At 24.2% G+C, this 15,198-nt stretch overlaps 1 protein-coding gene across 1 annotated transcript; it reads left to right on the forward strand.

Moving 5' to 3' along the window:
- The first annotated feature begins 4,267 nt into the window (after positions 1-4,267).
- On the forward strand, positions 4,268-12,673 carry LOC112782850 (protein ZINC INDUCED FACILITATOR 1). Its single transcript, XM_025825480.2, has 16 exons — positions 4,268-4,353; positions 5,196-5,256; positions 6,105-6,207; positions 6,317-6,419; positions 6,527-6,580; positions 7,217-7,279; positions 7,574-7,623; positions 7,941-8,016; positions 8,492-8,698; positions 8,817-8,904; positions 8,996-9,081; positions 9,868-9,975; positions 10,061-10,105; positions 10,462-10,550; positions 11,420-11,463; positions 12,334-12,673. Exons 1-16 carry the CDS (start codon positions 4,351-4,353, stop codon positions 12,435-12,437), a joined length of 1,284 nt encoding a protein of 427 aa, XP_025681265.1. The 5' UTR covers positions 4,268-4,350; the 3' UTR covers positions 12,438-12,673.
- Positions 12,674-15,198: the final 2,525 nt, after the last annotated feature.

Raw genomic sequence — 15,198 nt, forward strand, 5'->3', positions numbered from 1 at the left:
CCATAATATTCACTCTTATTTTCCCAATATATATATATATATATATATATATTCTTTAAAATGGTCTAAATTAAAGCTCGCAATATTTTCAAAATCTTATTTTAAGCTAAAATATAATTATAATTTTTATAATGCATTTCTTCTTGTCTTTTTTTAATTATTTCTTCAATAATATAATTAACACTCTGAGGAGACAGTTTGGTCATATAATATTTTTCCTTTGGACGTCTTAAACAGTCTACAACTATGCACCCACCAAAGTGATATAATATGTCATGTTTTAAAATTATATTTATGGCGGCCATTGATGAGTTTTTAATTATAATTGCATAAACCCGTTTTGTACTGAATTTGGCCTCATTAGTCATTAGCAATCTCACATTTTTTAAAGAGAAATTTTTGTACACCAAAAAAAAAAAAAGAAAAATTTTTAGACTAATAATTTTTAATAATTTTTTACTATGATCATTATAAATATTAAATTGTACAAATAAATTTTATTAATTTATATATACATATTTTAAAAAATATAAATATAAATTATATTATTTTATATATACAAATTTTAATAAATATAAATATAAATTATATATTTTTATGTGTAAAATTTTTATAAATATATATAAATTACTACTAATTAAATATTAAAAAAATAATATTATTTATTGGTTATATAACAATATTTTTTTATTAAATTTGCTTAATTTTCTACTGTATGTATGACAAGGATGAAATGGATATTTGAAAGTGAATGTAACAGCAAGACACTTGCATTGACTATTCAACTATTAAAGCTTCAAGAATAGATTCGATGCTAGATACAATTATAAAATTAAATTCCTATAAAAAATATAGGGAGTGAAGTATTACAGACCAAAAATTGAACAACTCAATTAATAATAATTTATTTTAAATTATATTCTTAAATTTAAAATTTAATTAATTGACATTTTTGAATCAAAGTTTACTTTAATTTGTTTTCCCTTCTACTCACCATTTACCATACAAAATCACAAATCTTAATCCCTCTTTCTAATGCCCTACGCTGCTACGGTTTTGTCCTCGCGCGCCATTGCTGGTTGTCCTTGCGTCCTTCTCCGCCACCTCATCTGCCGTTCGCGCAGGAAAGATAACCACCATCGCGCTTCTACTTCACCCTCCTCGCATCCCATCGCGACTCCCCATCGCTCGCCACTCGCACCCAACAACTCTCCATCCGTCGCGACGCAGCCACCACCAAATCCCCATTCGAGATGCGCGATCAACTACTCCGATCCATGATAACTCATCCACTCATCGCAACGCACCACCACGAGTGCCCTCACTGTCCACGCAACGCCGTCTACCCTGCGGCTCTTCTTCTCCTCCTCCTATTTGGTTTTAAATGATCTTTTTAATTAGTTTTATATTTCTTTTTTCTATATTTCGGATTATTATTTTTATTAGTTTTGGATGATTCTTTTTCTTATGTTTTGTATATTTTTTCTTAGGATTTGGATGATTCTTTTGATTAGTTTTGGATTATTCTTTTTCCTATATTTTGTATATTTTTTTCTTAAGATTTAGACGATTCTTTATCTTATGTTTTGATATTTTTTGTTTTTTGGAGTTTCAAAATTTTTTTTAGAAAGAATAATTATTATTTGCATAATAAATGGTAAAAGGTGAATTAGAGTAAAAAGAGACAATTAATAATCATTAATTTTGTATCTTTAAAAAAAAATTAAATAACCACTAATTAATAACAATTAATGTCATTGATTAATATAAAATATAATTCAAAAATATTTGTTGACTTATTATTAGTTAGACCCCTCTTAATTTTTTAGCAAGATTTAATTGCTATTCGTATATTATTTGTATCTAATTATTTAAATTTTTAATAAAAATGATTTACTGAAGTCGTATAATCAAACTGTAATTTTGTAGAGAGGAAACAATTTTTTTCTCAAAACAAATTATGGTGAAAAAGAGGGAGATGACAAATACGAAGTCTTTTTTAGTTAATATTTGGTGCTAAAATTTAAATAAAATTTATTTAACTAACAAAAAAAGATATTTTGATAGTATAAAAAGAGAAAATAAAAAAGAGAGTGTTTATAGATGAATTTCTTTTTTATAACAAAAATAAATAAATGAATATTTTAATTTTTATTCAATTATAGTATAAAAAGAGAAAATAAAAATAATGTAACTAAGCAAAATAATATTGGCAGCATAAAGTTTGAGAGAGAACATTAATTAAGAAAAAAAAGTTAATAAAATAATTAATGTAAGCAAGAAAATTGCGAATTTAATAAAAAAGAATATAATTTAATGTAAAACAAGAGCATAATTTTTATATCCAAATTAAAAGGTATGAAATACTTATACATAAATTTGTGTATGTTAGCATCATTATTTTCTTATTTAAATGGGTGATGTACATGTACAAATTTAATAAAAAGAATATAATTTAATGTAAAACAAGAATATTGATGTACACGTCAGAACTCAGATAATACTACTAACTGGGAATAATTGAGGTAATCAATGACGTCAAGCATGTATTATTATTATTATTATTATTATTATTATTATTATTATTATTATTATTATTATTATTATTATTATTATTATTATTATTATTGTTATTGTAATAAATTTTATTTATTTTTAATACTTTATGATTTATTATGAAATATATAAAATACTTAAATTAATTTTTTTTAACAGCATATCATGTGGTAAAATATTAAAATAAATTAAATAAACTGCTTACCATTATTAATATTATTTAGATCAACTAATAATTTTTATCATTAATTTATATATATAATCAACTAATAATTATTAAAAGATATTTTGGTAATGTATATTATTTTAATCTTACTAAAAAAGGAGAAAGGAATATATATTTTATAAATAAAAATATTATTTAGATAATTTGTATATGAGAAAAGTGTAATAATTTTCTAAAAAATATTTGTGTATATATCGGAGAGTTAATTATAACTACAAATTATATATTAATATCAAATTCTTAAATATTTAATGCATCATTATTCTTTTTTTTTTGAAATAATAAATTTTTTAGAAACAACTTAATATTTTTGTTGGTGAAAATATACATAAATTTATGTTTATATACCGTTAATAGTTAAGAACTATTAGATATTAATTTAGTCAAATCTATTAAATTATATAATGATTTTCAATTATTAATAACTTTACACAAAAACAAACTCGATGCGAATATTTTAAAATAGTAATTTGCCACTAAACATAAGGTTTATGTTCTTTTTGAGATTGCGTCTAACTTATGTTGGCGTTGAGGTATCGTTTTTCAAATTTTTTGTAAGGAATAACTGATACCTACAAAAGATTTCGATACTTAAATTAGCAATAGTTTTAACCAGATTTTTAGTATATTGGGTTGTGTATATATTTGAAGAGGATCAGTGTATTAATAATCACATTTCAAAGTAGTTCTACCTTTTTGGATGAATAACTATCTTTTTTATTATAAAAGTTTGTTGAAATTTATTTTTTAATAGATATAAAAATAGTAAAAAAATATTGAAGAGACAGTTACTTATTATTTTTTTTTTTAGTTGTCCACGATATGAGACAGTTACTTATTTAAATAAGTAAAACTGGATCTTCTTATTATGTTCAATCTCTTAAGAAGCGGATAAGTAGAGAAGACTATCATTAATAGATATTTATCTTTAATGGGTCTGACTTTATTTTAGATCAGAATATAAAAAAATAAAAAAAAATTTAAAATAAAAATAAAAACTTTAATAATATTTATTTTTAAATATATTTTTATTTAATTTTTAATTTTTAAATTTATTTTTTAAATTTTAAATTTATTTTTTAATTTTTATATTTATATTAAATTAAATATAATATTAAAATATAACTCAATTTAATATATTTTATATCAATACAATAACGAAGATTTAATTTAATTTATCTCTTAATTTTTTTAACTTTTATTTTTTAATTTAAATCTCTCTTTTAAATGTAGCCATACCGAATTAGACATTTGTTGTTAGCTGCTCCAATGCTAAATGCACGGTGACTGAACCAAAAAAAAAAAAAAAAAAGAATTTGATAAAACATACTTGATTAGTTTTTTTTTTTTTATTATTATTAATATATATTATGTGTACTGCATACATGGTGATTATAAAATTATTGGTTCACATAGCAATACCATTACTTATTTATTTTATTTTTTTAAACTGATAAAAATATTAAAAAATTAAATTTTTTATTGTCTGATTCTGATGTATAATCTCTGTATTTTTCTGTGTTTTTGCAGCGCTGCCTATATCATCTCTCTTTCCTTACCTTTATTTCATGGTAAGTCTAAGTGAATTTTTTTTTTCTTTAGGGCTGATTAGGATTTTTAATGTTCTGCTTTTAAAATTTTGTTTAAAAATTTGAAAATACATTACTATTTTTATTATTTTTATTTTATTTTTATTACAAAAATTATTCGATTACTTAATTAAATTTATGTTAATTGTAAAAAAAATAAAATATAATAATATATATAATTTTATTTTTTTAATTTAAATTATGATATTTATTTACATTTTATTATTATATATTATTCACATAAATTTTTTTAATATTAATTTTAATAAAATATCTGACCAATCCAATATGAATTTAATTGGCTCGAATAAATTCGGATATACTGATAAAAAATTTTAAATCCGAACCAATCCAACCATGAACACCCGTACATCGCATAGTTTTCGACATTATTTATATGTCTTCAAGTTTGATTTGAATTTCTGCTTTGTAAATCTCAGATTGAACTTTCATTTATATAATTAATAATAATTCTGGCTAGAAGGTTCACGTTCTATCACTATTTGTCTGGACATCAATTCCGAAATTAACGGGCCAATAGTATAGTTGTTATTTTGATGATTACTTATTTGTCCTAATAAGACTAATATTTTTTTTATTAATTAATTATATTATCAATTCAATAAATTAATTCACTGTTTCAACTTTCAACATAGTATCTCATTGAAAAAAATTCATTTTTGAAAGATGAATATATAGAAATTTCCCTCCTCCTTTTCTCACTTGTTCAAATAAAAAAAAAAATACTTATTTTGAGAAGACAGTAATTATTACTATTAAAAATAAAAAAATTAAAATTAAAAAATATATTTTTCTTGTTGTAGGTAAGTGATTTTCATATTGCCAAAAGAGAGGAAGACATAAGTGGCTATGCTGGTTATGTAGGTAAGAATAATAAGATTTAGGTTTAATTATTCTGCTTGTTTCTATAGTTTTGCGAAATTTTTAATTAGGTTTCTATACTTTTTTTTTTTTTAATTGAGTCCTTGCACCAAATTTTTTTTTTTAATTAGGTCCCTATACTTTTTTCTCTTTTTATTTAGGTTCCTGTACCAATTCTTTTTTTTTTTAGTTAGGTCCTTATAAAATTAAGCCAATTACTACTAAGAGGGACTTAATTGAAAAAAAAATTAGTATAGAGACCCAATTAAAAAGAAAAAAAGTATGAGGACCTAATTAAAAATTTTACGAAACTATAGGGACTAACAGAGTAATTAAACCTAAGATTTATTTTAGTATTACTTACATTATTCTTGAATATCTAAGCTCCAATTAATAGTGTGAGGTAGCGTTTGTTTTGAGGTATTGAGACAGAGACTGAGAGACTGAAATTCAGTATCATGTTTGTTGGCTCAGAGACTGGTACTAAAATTTCTGTCTCTGTCCCTAAAATTTTAGTATTTTAGTACCTCAAAAAAGAGAGGACACAGAGGACTGGAATTTTTAGAGACAGAGACTGAAACTTTAATAACATTTTATACCTAAAATACTCTCATTTCAATTAATTAATTTCAATTTTATCTTTTGTAAAAATTAAATTAGAGTTTCATTCTTGTTTTAATTTCTGTCTTCCACTTTGCACCAAACAGAATACTGAGATTTATTTCTGTTTCTATCTCTTAATCTCTATCTCTTAGTCTCAATTTTTCTGTCTCTATTTCTTCACCAAATACTACCTTAAATGTTGTATTTCTAATAAGTTATATATAAAATAAAAAATAATTGTTGTGTAGGATCTGCATTCATGTTTGGAAGAGCGTTGACATCTATATTGTGGGGAATAATTGCTGATCGCTTTGGTAGAAAACCTGTTATAATTATAGGGATTATTGCAGTGTAAGAATCTTTCAATTAATTTACATATTTCATTATATTTTATTATTTTTATCTTCAAAATTTTATTAAAAGAAATTATTATGCTTATGAATCAATTACTTAATTTCAGTATAATTTTCAACACACTATTTGGGCTTAGCACAAGCTTTTGGATGGCAGTTACCACAAGATTTTTTCTGGGAAGTTTGAATGGTTTGCTTGGACCAATGAAGGTACCAAAAAAAAAATTATATAGGCCATGTATATTATATTGTGTAAAATATATTTATAAATATTTTTTATTTCTCTTCTAACACGTTGTATTTGAATTAATTAACAGGCTTATAGTTCTGAAATATTTCGAGAAGAAAACCAAGCCTTAGGACTCTCAACCGTAAGCTTCTAATTAATCGGACTAAATTTTCGTAGTGGTATCAAAATTCACAATTTTTAGTATTTTAGTTTTTTATATTTAAAATTTATTATATTAGTCTCTAAAATTTAATTTCAGGCACCATATTAGTCTTTAAATTTTTTTCGACCTTAAATGAATGAACGGAATGATGAATTAGTTCTGACTTGTCACGCTAGACACATGGTTAAATGACGTCTTTTTATTTTAGCTTTTAAATAAAGTAAAAAAGATGTCGTTTTAGAGAATAAAGGAAGATTCGATGATTTGCACATCATATAAATTATTATTCTTTTTTCATTCTTGCTGTATTTAACTATTAAACGAAATGACATTGTTTAGCTTTGTATCCAGCGTAGTAAGTTAAAACTAACTCAACATTTATTTTGTTGATTCAGTACTAAAAAGAATTTAGAGACCAATATGATACTTAGAACTAGATTTCAAAGACTAGTATAATTAATTTTAAATTTAAAAGAATAAAATAATAAAAATCGTGAATATGAGAAATCACTTTGGAGATTTAGTGGCATTCTCTTGAAGGGATGAGAATAGAAAATTAAAGCAGGATATATATGTATGAATGAATGATGATTGAAGGGTTGATCTGATTTTCAGTTTAGTGCAGCTTGGGGCATAGGTTTAGTCATTGGACCAGCATTGGGAGGCTACCTTGCTCAGGTACATTTTCTTCTCTTTCCATCTCAAATCATTTGAAAAAAAAAAAAAAAAACTTTTCAGGAATTGCCTTAAATTTCTTTAATTTTCACATGACCATAACTTGTTTTTTATGGACATGAGTTATTAACATTTGATCTAAATGACCAAATGTAAGTAAAGGGAAAGTTATTTTAATCCTAAAAATTAATTAACCACATTTAATTTCAAATTTAAGAAACACAGTTCTTTAATTTTTTTTTTAACTTATTCTATATGTTATGTATATATATCTAAACAATTTAATTTGTATTGCAGCCAGTAGTGAAATACCCCAATGTATTTCCAAAAAACTCAATTTGGGATAAGTAAGTGAATTTTTCCTCACTGCTCTTTAATTACTTTTATATAATATGATTTAGAAATTCATTTTCTTTTTTTTTTTTTTTTTTTGGTTTCCCACGGTATCCCCCAACCCGGCAGGTCAAGGACTAATCCGTCGCGGTACTGAGCTCCATTTAAGGGTTTGCCGCTGGCCAATGGGTTGCTGCATGCACAAGGCGGGATTCGAACCCCCGACACTTGCTTAAGCGGACTAGTGAGCTAACCACTAGACCAACCCAACTTGGTTGAAATTCATTTTCTTTTAACTTCCTTTTTCACATTGTTTCTGTTCCTATTGCAGGTTCCCATACTTCTTGCCCTCATTGATAATATCAATTTTTTCCTTTGTGGTATTAATTCTCTGCATCTGGCTTCCGGTAATTCTATGAGGACTCAACTTTTTACCATTAAGATCAAATACTTTTTTATCCTATTTTTTCGCCAGTGTATACTTAATTATGTATTAATCATGGAGTAAATTATTAAAATAGTATCTGAAAGTTCACAATGCTTAAAAAAATAATTCAAAAAGATATTAATGGTAAATTTTTAAAAAATTTAAAAATATGACCAAAAAAATTAGATATTAAATATATATTCTAAAAAAAATTTTAAAAAATTATATTTTTACAAATATTAGAAAAAATAATATATTTTTATCCTTAAAGGTTTTTTTGTCACTTATAAAAAAATATAATATTTAATATTTTTTTATCGTATTTTCAAATCATTCAAGAACTATTTTGTCGATAATATTTTTCAATATCTTTTTCTAAGCATTTGAATCTTTTGAATATCGAATTAGTAGTTAATTCTTAAACAGAACTCAACTTTTTGCATCACTGCATGCAGGAAACACTACACAACCATCCTCGGATCCATCGAGACGAGTCTGCCGCCGGTGGCCACGACGATGATTCTTTAGAAACCGGCGGCACCGGGTCTGATGATAAAGACAAAACAATCCAAAAGGATGAAAACCTCTTTTTGAATTGGCCTTTAATGTCATCAATAATTGTTTATTGTGTGTTCTCCCTCCATGATATGGCTTACCAAGAGGTATATCTACATATGATTCTTAGATTATAATTTTATAAGTTAAAAAATAATTATATTAAAAAAAGTTTCTACAAAACTAATAATTACACTACACATTTCTTGATGCTGTGGTTGTTAGGTTTTTTCATTATGGGCTGTAAGTCCTAGAAGATTGGGGGGTTTGAACTTTACAACAGACAATGTTGGTGATGTTCTTTCAGTAACAGGTTACATATTTGGGACCAACATGTTTCCTGAACAAATTTGATTTGATATCATATAGTCATATATTTATAAACAATGTTTATGTTTATTCAGGTACTGGTCTTATAATATATCAGCTTTTTCTATACCCAAAATTGGAAAAAGCTTTTGGGCCTATTGGGCTTGCTCGCATTGCTGGGGTAACCTCTCACTATTTTATGGCTATTTATGTTTTTGTTGAAAAAAAAGTTTTTGTTGAATAAATAAAATACTATTTTCGTTTCAACGTTTTGGTTAAATTTTAATTTAATTTTTAATATTTTAAATATTTTATTTTAGTCTAAATAAGTTTTAAATAGATTCAATGTTGTCTCATTTTTAAATATGATATGAATAATTAATAGAGTTAATTTTGTGAATGTTAACAATATTTTTAGTTAAGGTCATATCTTTTTACTTTCACGTATTAGTAAAACATAACTAAAAGCATTTCTTTTCAAAAACCTCAAATTTTAGCAATAAATTATCACTGTTCTAAAATTAAAAAAATTATTTATATTGGTGATCGTTAGAGGATTGATTTTACTTAGGTAATGTTATTACATTTTCAATATATTAATTATTCATATCAACTTTAATAATGGGACAATATTAAATTCGCTTAAAAATTTTTTCAACTAAAATAGAACGTTTGAAATGTTAAAAATTAAATTAAAATTTAATTAAAATATTAAGAATTAAAATAATACTTTACCTTTGTTGTATTTGTAGTGACTACTTGTTAAGTATTCGATTATTCTTACTTGTTGGATATTTGTGAATATTTTTTGACTAATTTATAATAAACAAATATTTAAAATAAAAGACATATAGTTTTTTTTTTTGTATTATTTTTTGTATTTCATTGTTTTAATTTGTCGTTTAATTTATTAATATTATTAGCATGTAATAATATTGGCATGATTATATTATTTATTTATTTGTAGGTAGTATCCATACCTCTGTTACAGAGTTACCCCTTCATAGCAATGTTGTCAGGATTCACACTCTACCTTCTCATAAATATTGCTTCTGTCTCTAAAAACCTTCTGCAGGTAACTGCTTCTCTTATTAATTTATTTACCAACTCAATATTGCTCTTATTATTTTTCTTTTAATTTTTTATTTATGAACTTTCAGGTGTCCATTATAACTGGTATGTTCCTGCTTCAAAATAGAGCAGTGGTAAGTTCTTGGCTTCAATACATGAGAAAAACTTAAAATAGCTACTGACAATTACCTCAAAAGATAACGAGGCCCTTAACAAAAAAATCTCCAATCCGATTTCTGACAATTACTTCGAAAGGACAACGAGTTCTCTGTACCAAAAAAAATCAATGTTGTTTTTTTTGCACAGGAGCTAATCAGTCCCAAAAAAATATATTAAGAGCCGAATTTAGTGTTTTTTTCTTAGGGGTTTCGTTGTCCTTTCAAGATAATTGTCAGAAACTGGATGAGATATTCACTCATAATTTAATTTGACTTTATTTCCTTCCAATTTATTTGATCTTTAATTTATGTTGATTTAAAAAAAAAATTAGGAACAACATCAAAGAGGGGCAGCTAATGGCATTGCCATGACTGCTATGTCAATTTTCAAAACAATTGGTCCAGCTGGAGGAGGGGCAATGTGAGTTTTTTATTTTATTTTATTTTTTATTTTGCGTTCTATAAATGATTGGGGCGCTTTTTTAAAAAATGTAAATTAATTTTGTTTGATGTTCTACTTGAAATTAGATTCGTTCTACAAAATCATTGAAAAGAAATTCGAATTCAATTTCTAAAGATACAGTTTTCAGTTCACTTGGGATAGTTTTGTCGAACGAATCTAAGTTTTTATGGATATTGAATTAATATACGTTGTTTTTATGGTTAGAAATTGTTAGTTCTCATATGAAATTATAGTTTATCTATTGATGAAACATGTTAAAAAATAGTGAATTGACAAATATACCTTCTTCAAAAAATAGATGAAGCAATGTAAAACAAAGTGTTTCTTACGTTTGAACATAATTCTGTTTTGGTCTTTAAGATTTAAATTTTAAAGTGTCCAATTTAAATTCAAAAAAGTTTTATTTAGTTTCAATGTAATTCTATCGTGAGGTCAAAGTTAAATAATTAATGGAATATCCTACATAATAGCAGTATAAGAACAAGGTCGATAATCTGGAGAACAAGAACAAGAATGATATATAAATGTATTAATGCATCTACGGTTGATTTTGTGCCTCTGGAATTTGTACTTGTTCTTCAGATTATCGACCTTAGTTTGTTCTTTTACTGCTGTCATGTAAGACATTCTGTTAATTATTTAACTTTGACCTCACGGTAAGACTATATTAAAGTTAAATGAAATTTTTTTAAATTTAAATAGGACACTTTAAATTTTAAAGACAAAAACAAAATTACACCCAAATCATAAAAGACTAATTTATTACTTTACTCTCAATTAATTAATGTTTCAGTTTTTCTAATTTTCTTATTTTGATATTGGTGCAGATTAGCTTGGTCACAGAAAAGGATGGATGCTTCTTTTCTACCAGGTATGATGTTCTTCTACTCAACTCAACTAAATTAATTTTTGAGCTCATAATAAGAGTAAAATTTATTGCATCGAAATTTGTAATTCATATTCAAGATCTAACTCGATTTAAAAACAGTAATATAAAATTTATACAATTTGATTTTAGCAAGTGTACTAAATTTGAGATATAATTATTTATATTATTTTATTTCATCAGTTTAAATTTTCAGGAGAACTAATATTATTATATGGTATCAGGAATAATACAAAAGATCGGAAGAATTTTAAGTGTACCAAAAATACCGGTGTTCCAGTTGTTTTAATCGTTGATCTGAATTATAAAAAATATATATAATATATATTAATTAAAATCAACAGTTAAAACAACTGAAATACCAGTATTTCCGGTATACTTAAAATTTTTCCTAAAAGATATAAAATAACAACTGCTATTTGAGTAATTAGATAGATGAAAGAATAAATAAATAAGATGTAAAATAATATAAGAAAATAGCTAAAGGGTAACAATACAATATATATATATATATATATATATATATATATATATATATATATATATATATATATATATATATATATATGTGTGTTATAGTTAATGTCATCTAATATTTTAGATTATATTCTATAATGTTTGGAATTCTTTAGTTTTCTTAAATTATATATATATAAAAAAAATCATAATTGAAGCACTCTTGATTATAGTCAAAATCCAACTCTTTGAATTTGAAATTCAGATACAGCACAAGAATTTGATTAAAAAAAAAAAATTCAAATTATAATAACATAAGTACATATGTTTTAATAACTAAAAGGATTTGATTAAAGACATAACTCAAGTTGGTTTAATTTGTTTGACATGTAATTGCAGGAGTTCATATGTTGTTCTTTATCCTGAATATTGTTATGGGACTTGGAGTGCTTTTACTATTTACACCATTCCTCACCATAAGGAAGAACATACCCACAAGTTAATTAATTATGCTATCTTATCAATTTTAATTAATTAATGCCTTATTTGAATTCTATTATTGGTCATTCATGGTGACTGGGAGATACTACTAACAAAGCGTTAGTAATTCTAGTCATATGATTATTTTAAGGAGTTAAACATTGATTAAGAAATCTTAAGTTTTATGTATATTATTACATTATTACATGTTACATGTTTTAATTTCTTATTCTTATTATCTAATAATTATATTACCCAATCTTTTTTCGTATTGATGGAGTCTAATAAATTATTGTTAAATCTACAGTTATTATAATCTTAAAAATAAATTTAAAATTTAAGAAAAATTATGATGGATAAAATTAAAATTATTCTTAAACATTGAGAATATATATCTTTAAATTTTATTTTTAATTATTTTTTAAAATTTATCGGTAATGATAATATCATAAAAATTTGTTAGATGCAATATTTTATATTTTTTTGTAGGGTTAACCACCAAAAACGCTCCTGAATTATTCAAACGCTGACAAAAATGTACCCAAATTTTACTATCGACAAAAATGTTTTCAAATAATTTAAAATCACAACAAAAATACCCAACAGTAAATATATATTTTTAAAAAATACCTTAGAGATTGAATTTTGATACAATTTTTTGCAAGAATAATTATAAAATTGAGTTATCATTATCCTTAAAATTTGGTGATTTTTTGTTAAGTATATATTTTTCTTATAATTTTTTTGTTAACAACCAATAATACTTTTAAAAAATTACAAAAAAATATATACTTAACAAAAAATCACCAAATTTTAAGAAAAAAAATATCTCATTTGTTTAATAATGCTTGCAAAAAGTTGCATCAAAATTCAATCTCTAATGTAATTTTTGAGAAATACATATTTAATGTTAGTTTTTTTTGCAAAATTATCTAACATTAAATATGTATTTCTCAAAAAATCATTAGACATTGAATTTTGATGTGATTTTTAGCAAGCATAATTAAAAAACTGAAATATTATTATCCTTAAAATTTGGTGATTTTTTGTTAAGTATATAATTTTTTTGTAATTTTTTTGTTAACAACCAATAATACTTTTAAAAAATCACAAAAAAATACATACTCAGCAAAAAATTATCAAATTTTAAGAATAATAATATCTCATTTTTCTAATCATGCTTACAAAAATTTGTATCAAAATTCAATCTCTAAGATAATTTTTGAAAATACATACTTACTGTTGGGTATTTTTATTGCATTTTTAAATTATTTAAAGGTATATTTGTCGATAGTAAAATTTGGGTGCATTTTTGTCCGCGTCTGAATAATTCGGGGGCGTTTTTGGTAGTTAATCATTTTTTGTATATATCATTATTTTGACTAATAATTACTCTTAAACCATTTAAAATGCAAATAAAAATATTAATTAAGGACAACATTAATGCTTACCATAAAAGAAGCCTAACATGACAAAAATCTTCTTACTGTGCTGCCAATTTTGAAGCCATGAATAGAATGTAAGGTGGCATGAGTTTTATGGTTTAGGGGTAAAAACGTAATAATAAGATGAGAAACAGAACACGAAAATAATGAATCAATAATGTAATGTAAAGAGGACCACGTGCTCTAAACTCTTAAAGTCTAAATTATTAAAGAATAATTAAAAAAAATAGAAAGAAAAACCTTATTAGGAGCAATGAGGTTACTGTGAAAGGATGGTCTCAAAGATGTGTCACTGAGTCAGCAACAAGGATTAACGTGTGAGACTGTGAGATACCATTCAAGTAGTCTTTCATTGGTAGCTTCGTTTCTTAAACAAACTTGGTTCTTTAAACATTTGGTCATTAAAAATTTAGATTTAATTTTTAAATTTGTGTCTTATCTTAAAATAGTTTCTTAAATTTAATTCACCTTAAATTTTGATTCATAACTCATTAGTTTTTAAATTTATTTTTATTAATGAAGTCTTTATTTGTCATTTTTGTCTAATTTTTGTATTAAGACCTATTTGAACTCTAATGTCACTATTTAGCATGTTTTATTAATTTAATGACTAATTTTGACTAAAATTTTATGGTGGTTCCTGAGATTTATATATTTTTTTTTATCATTTTAGTCTTTTTAGTTTAAATTATATTGATCTTTGAGATTTAGCTTTAAATGCGATATTAGTCCTTAGATCTTTTTTAATACTGAGTAAGCAAATAAAATATTGTACTAGCTCCAACTTATCATCCTAGACACAGGGCTAAACGATGTCGTTTTATTTTGCTGCTTAAAGAAAACAAAAACGAGAAGACGAAAAAGAGTTTATATGATATACAAACTATTTTATCTTTTCTTATTCTTTAAAATGATTTTTTTTATTTAAGTGCCAAAATAAAACGATATCATTTAGTCATGTGTCTAACCTGACAAATCAAAATTAGCTTCGTATTTCATTTGTTGGCTTAACTCTAGAAAAAATTCGGAGACCAATATACTGCCTGAAGTTAGATTTTGAAGACCAATATAATATATTTTAAATTTAAAAAATTAAAATAATAAAAATTATAAATTTAAGAGATCATTTCAAATATTTAATTGACTAATTTTTGTGTATATAATATTTTTTTTATATATAAATTTAGCTACTTTAAATGACCATTGAGACTTCCTTACATTTGTTTAAGCTAAGTCAACATGTTGTTAACCAAGATAGACATTTTACAAATTCAAATTCTCTACATTACTAGAAAGAGAACAAGAGACCATTCCCACTGTTAGTTAATATATATGTTGA

The sequence above is a fragment of the Arachis hypogaea genome, chromosome 20, assembly GCF_003086295.3.
Source record: "Arachis hypogaea cultivar Tifrunner chromosome 20, arahy.Tifrunner.gnm2.J5K5, whole genome shotgun sequence".
In the NCBI taxonomy this organism is placed as follows: Eukaryota; Viridiplantae; Streptophyta; class Magnoliopsida; order Fabales; family Fabaceae; genus Arachis; species Arachis hypogaea.

Excerpts from the sequence above, each read along its gene's own strand:
- LOC112782850 (XM_025825480.2), top strand. Across the intron at positions 6,581-7,216 it reads AAGCCTTAGGACTCTCAACC|TTTAGTGCAGCTTGGGGCAT; the intron begins GTAAGCTTCTAA and ends TCTGATTTTCAG. Across the intron at positions 7,624-7,940 it reads AAAAACTCAATTTGGGATAA|GTTCCCATACTTCTTGCCCT; the intron begins GTAAGTGAATTT and ends TTCCTATTGCAG.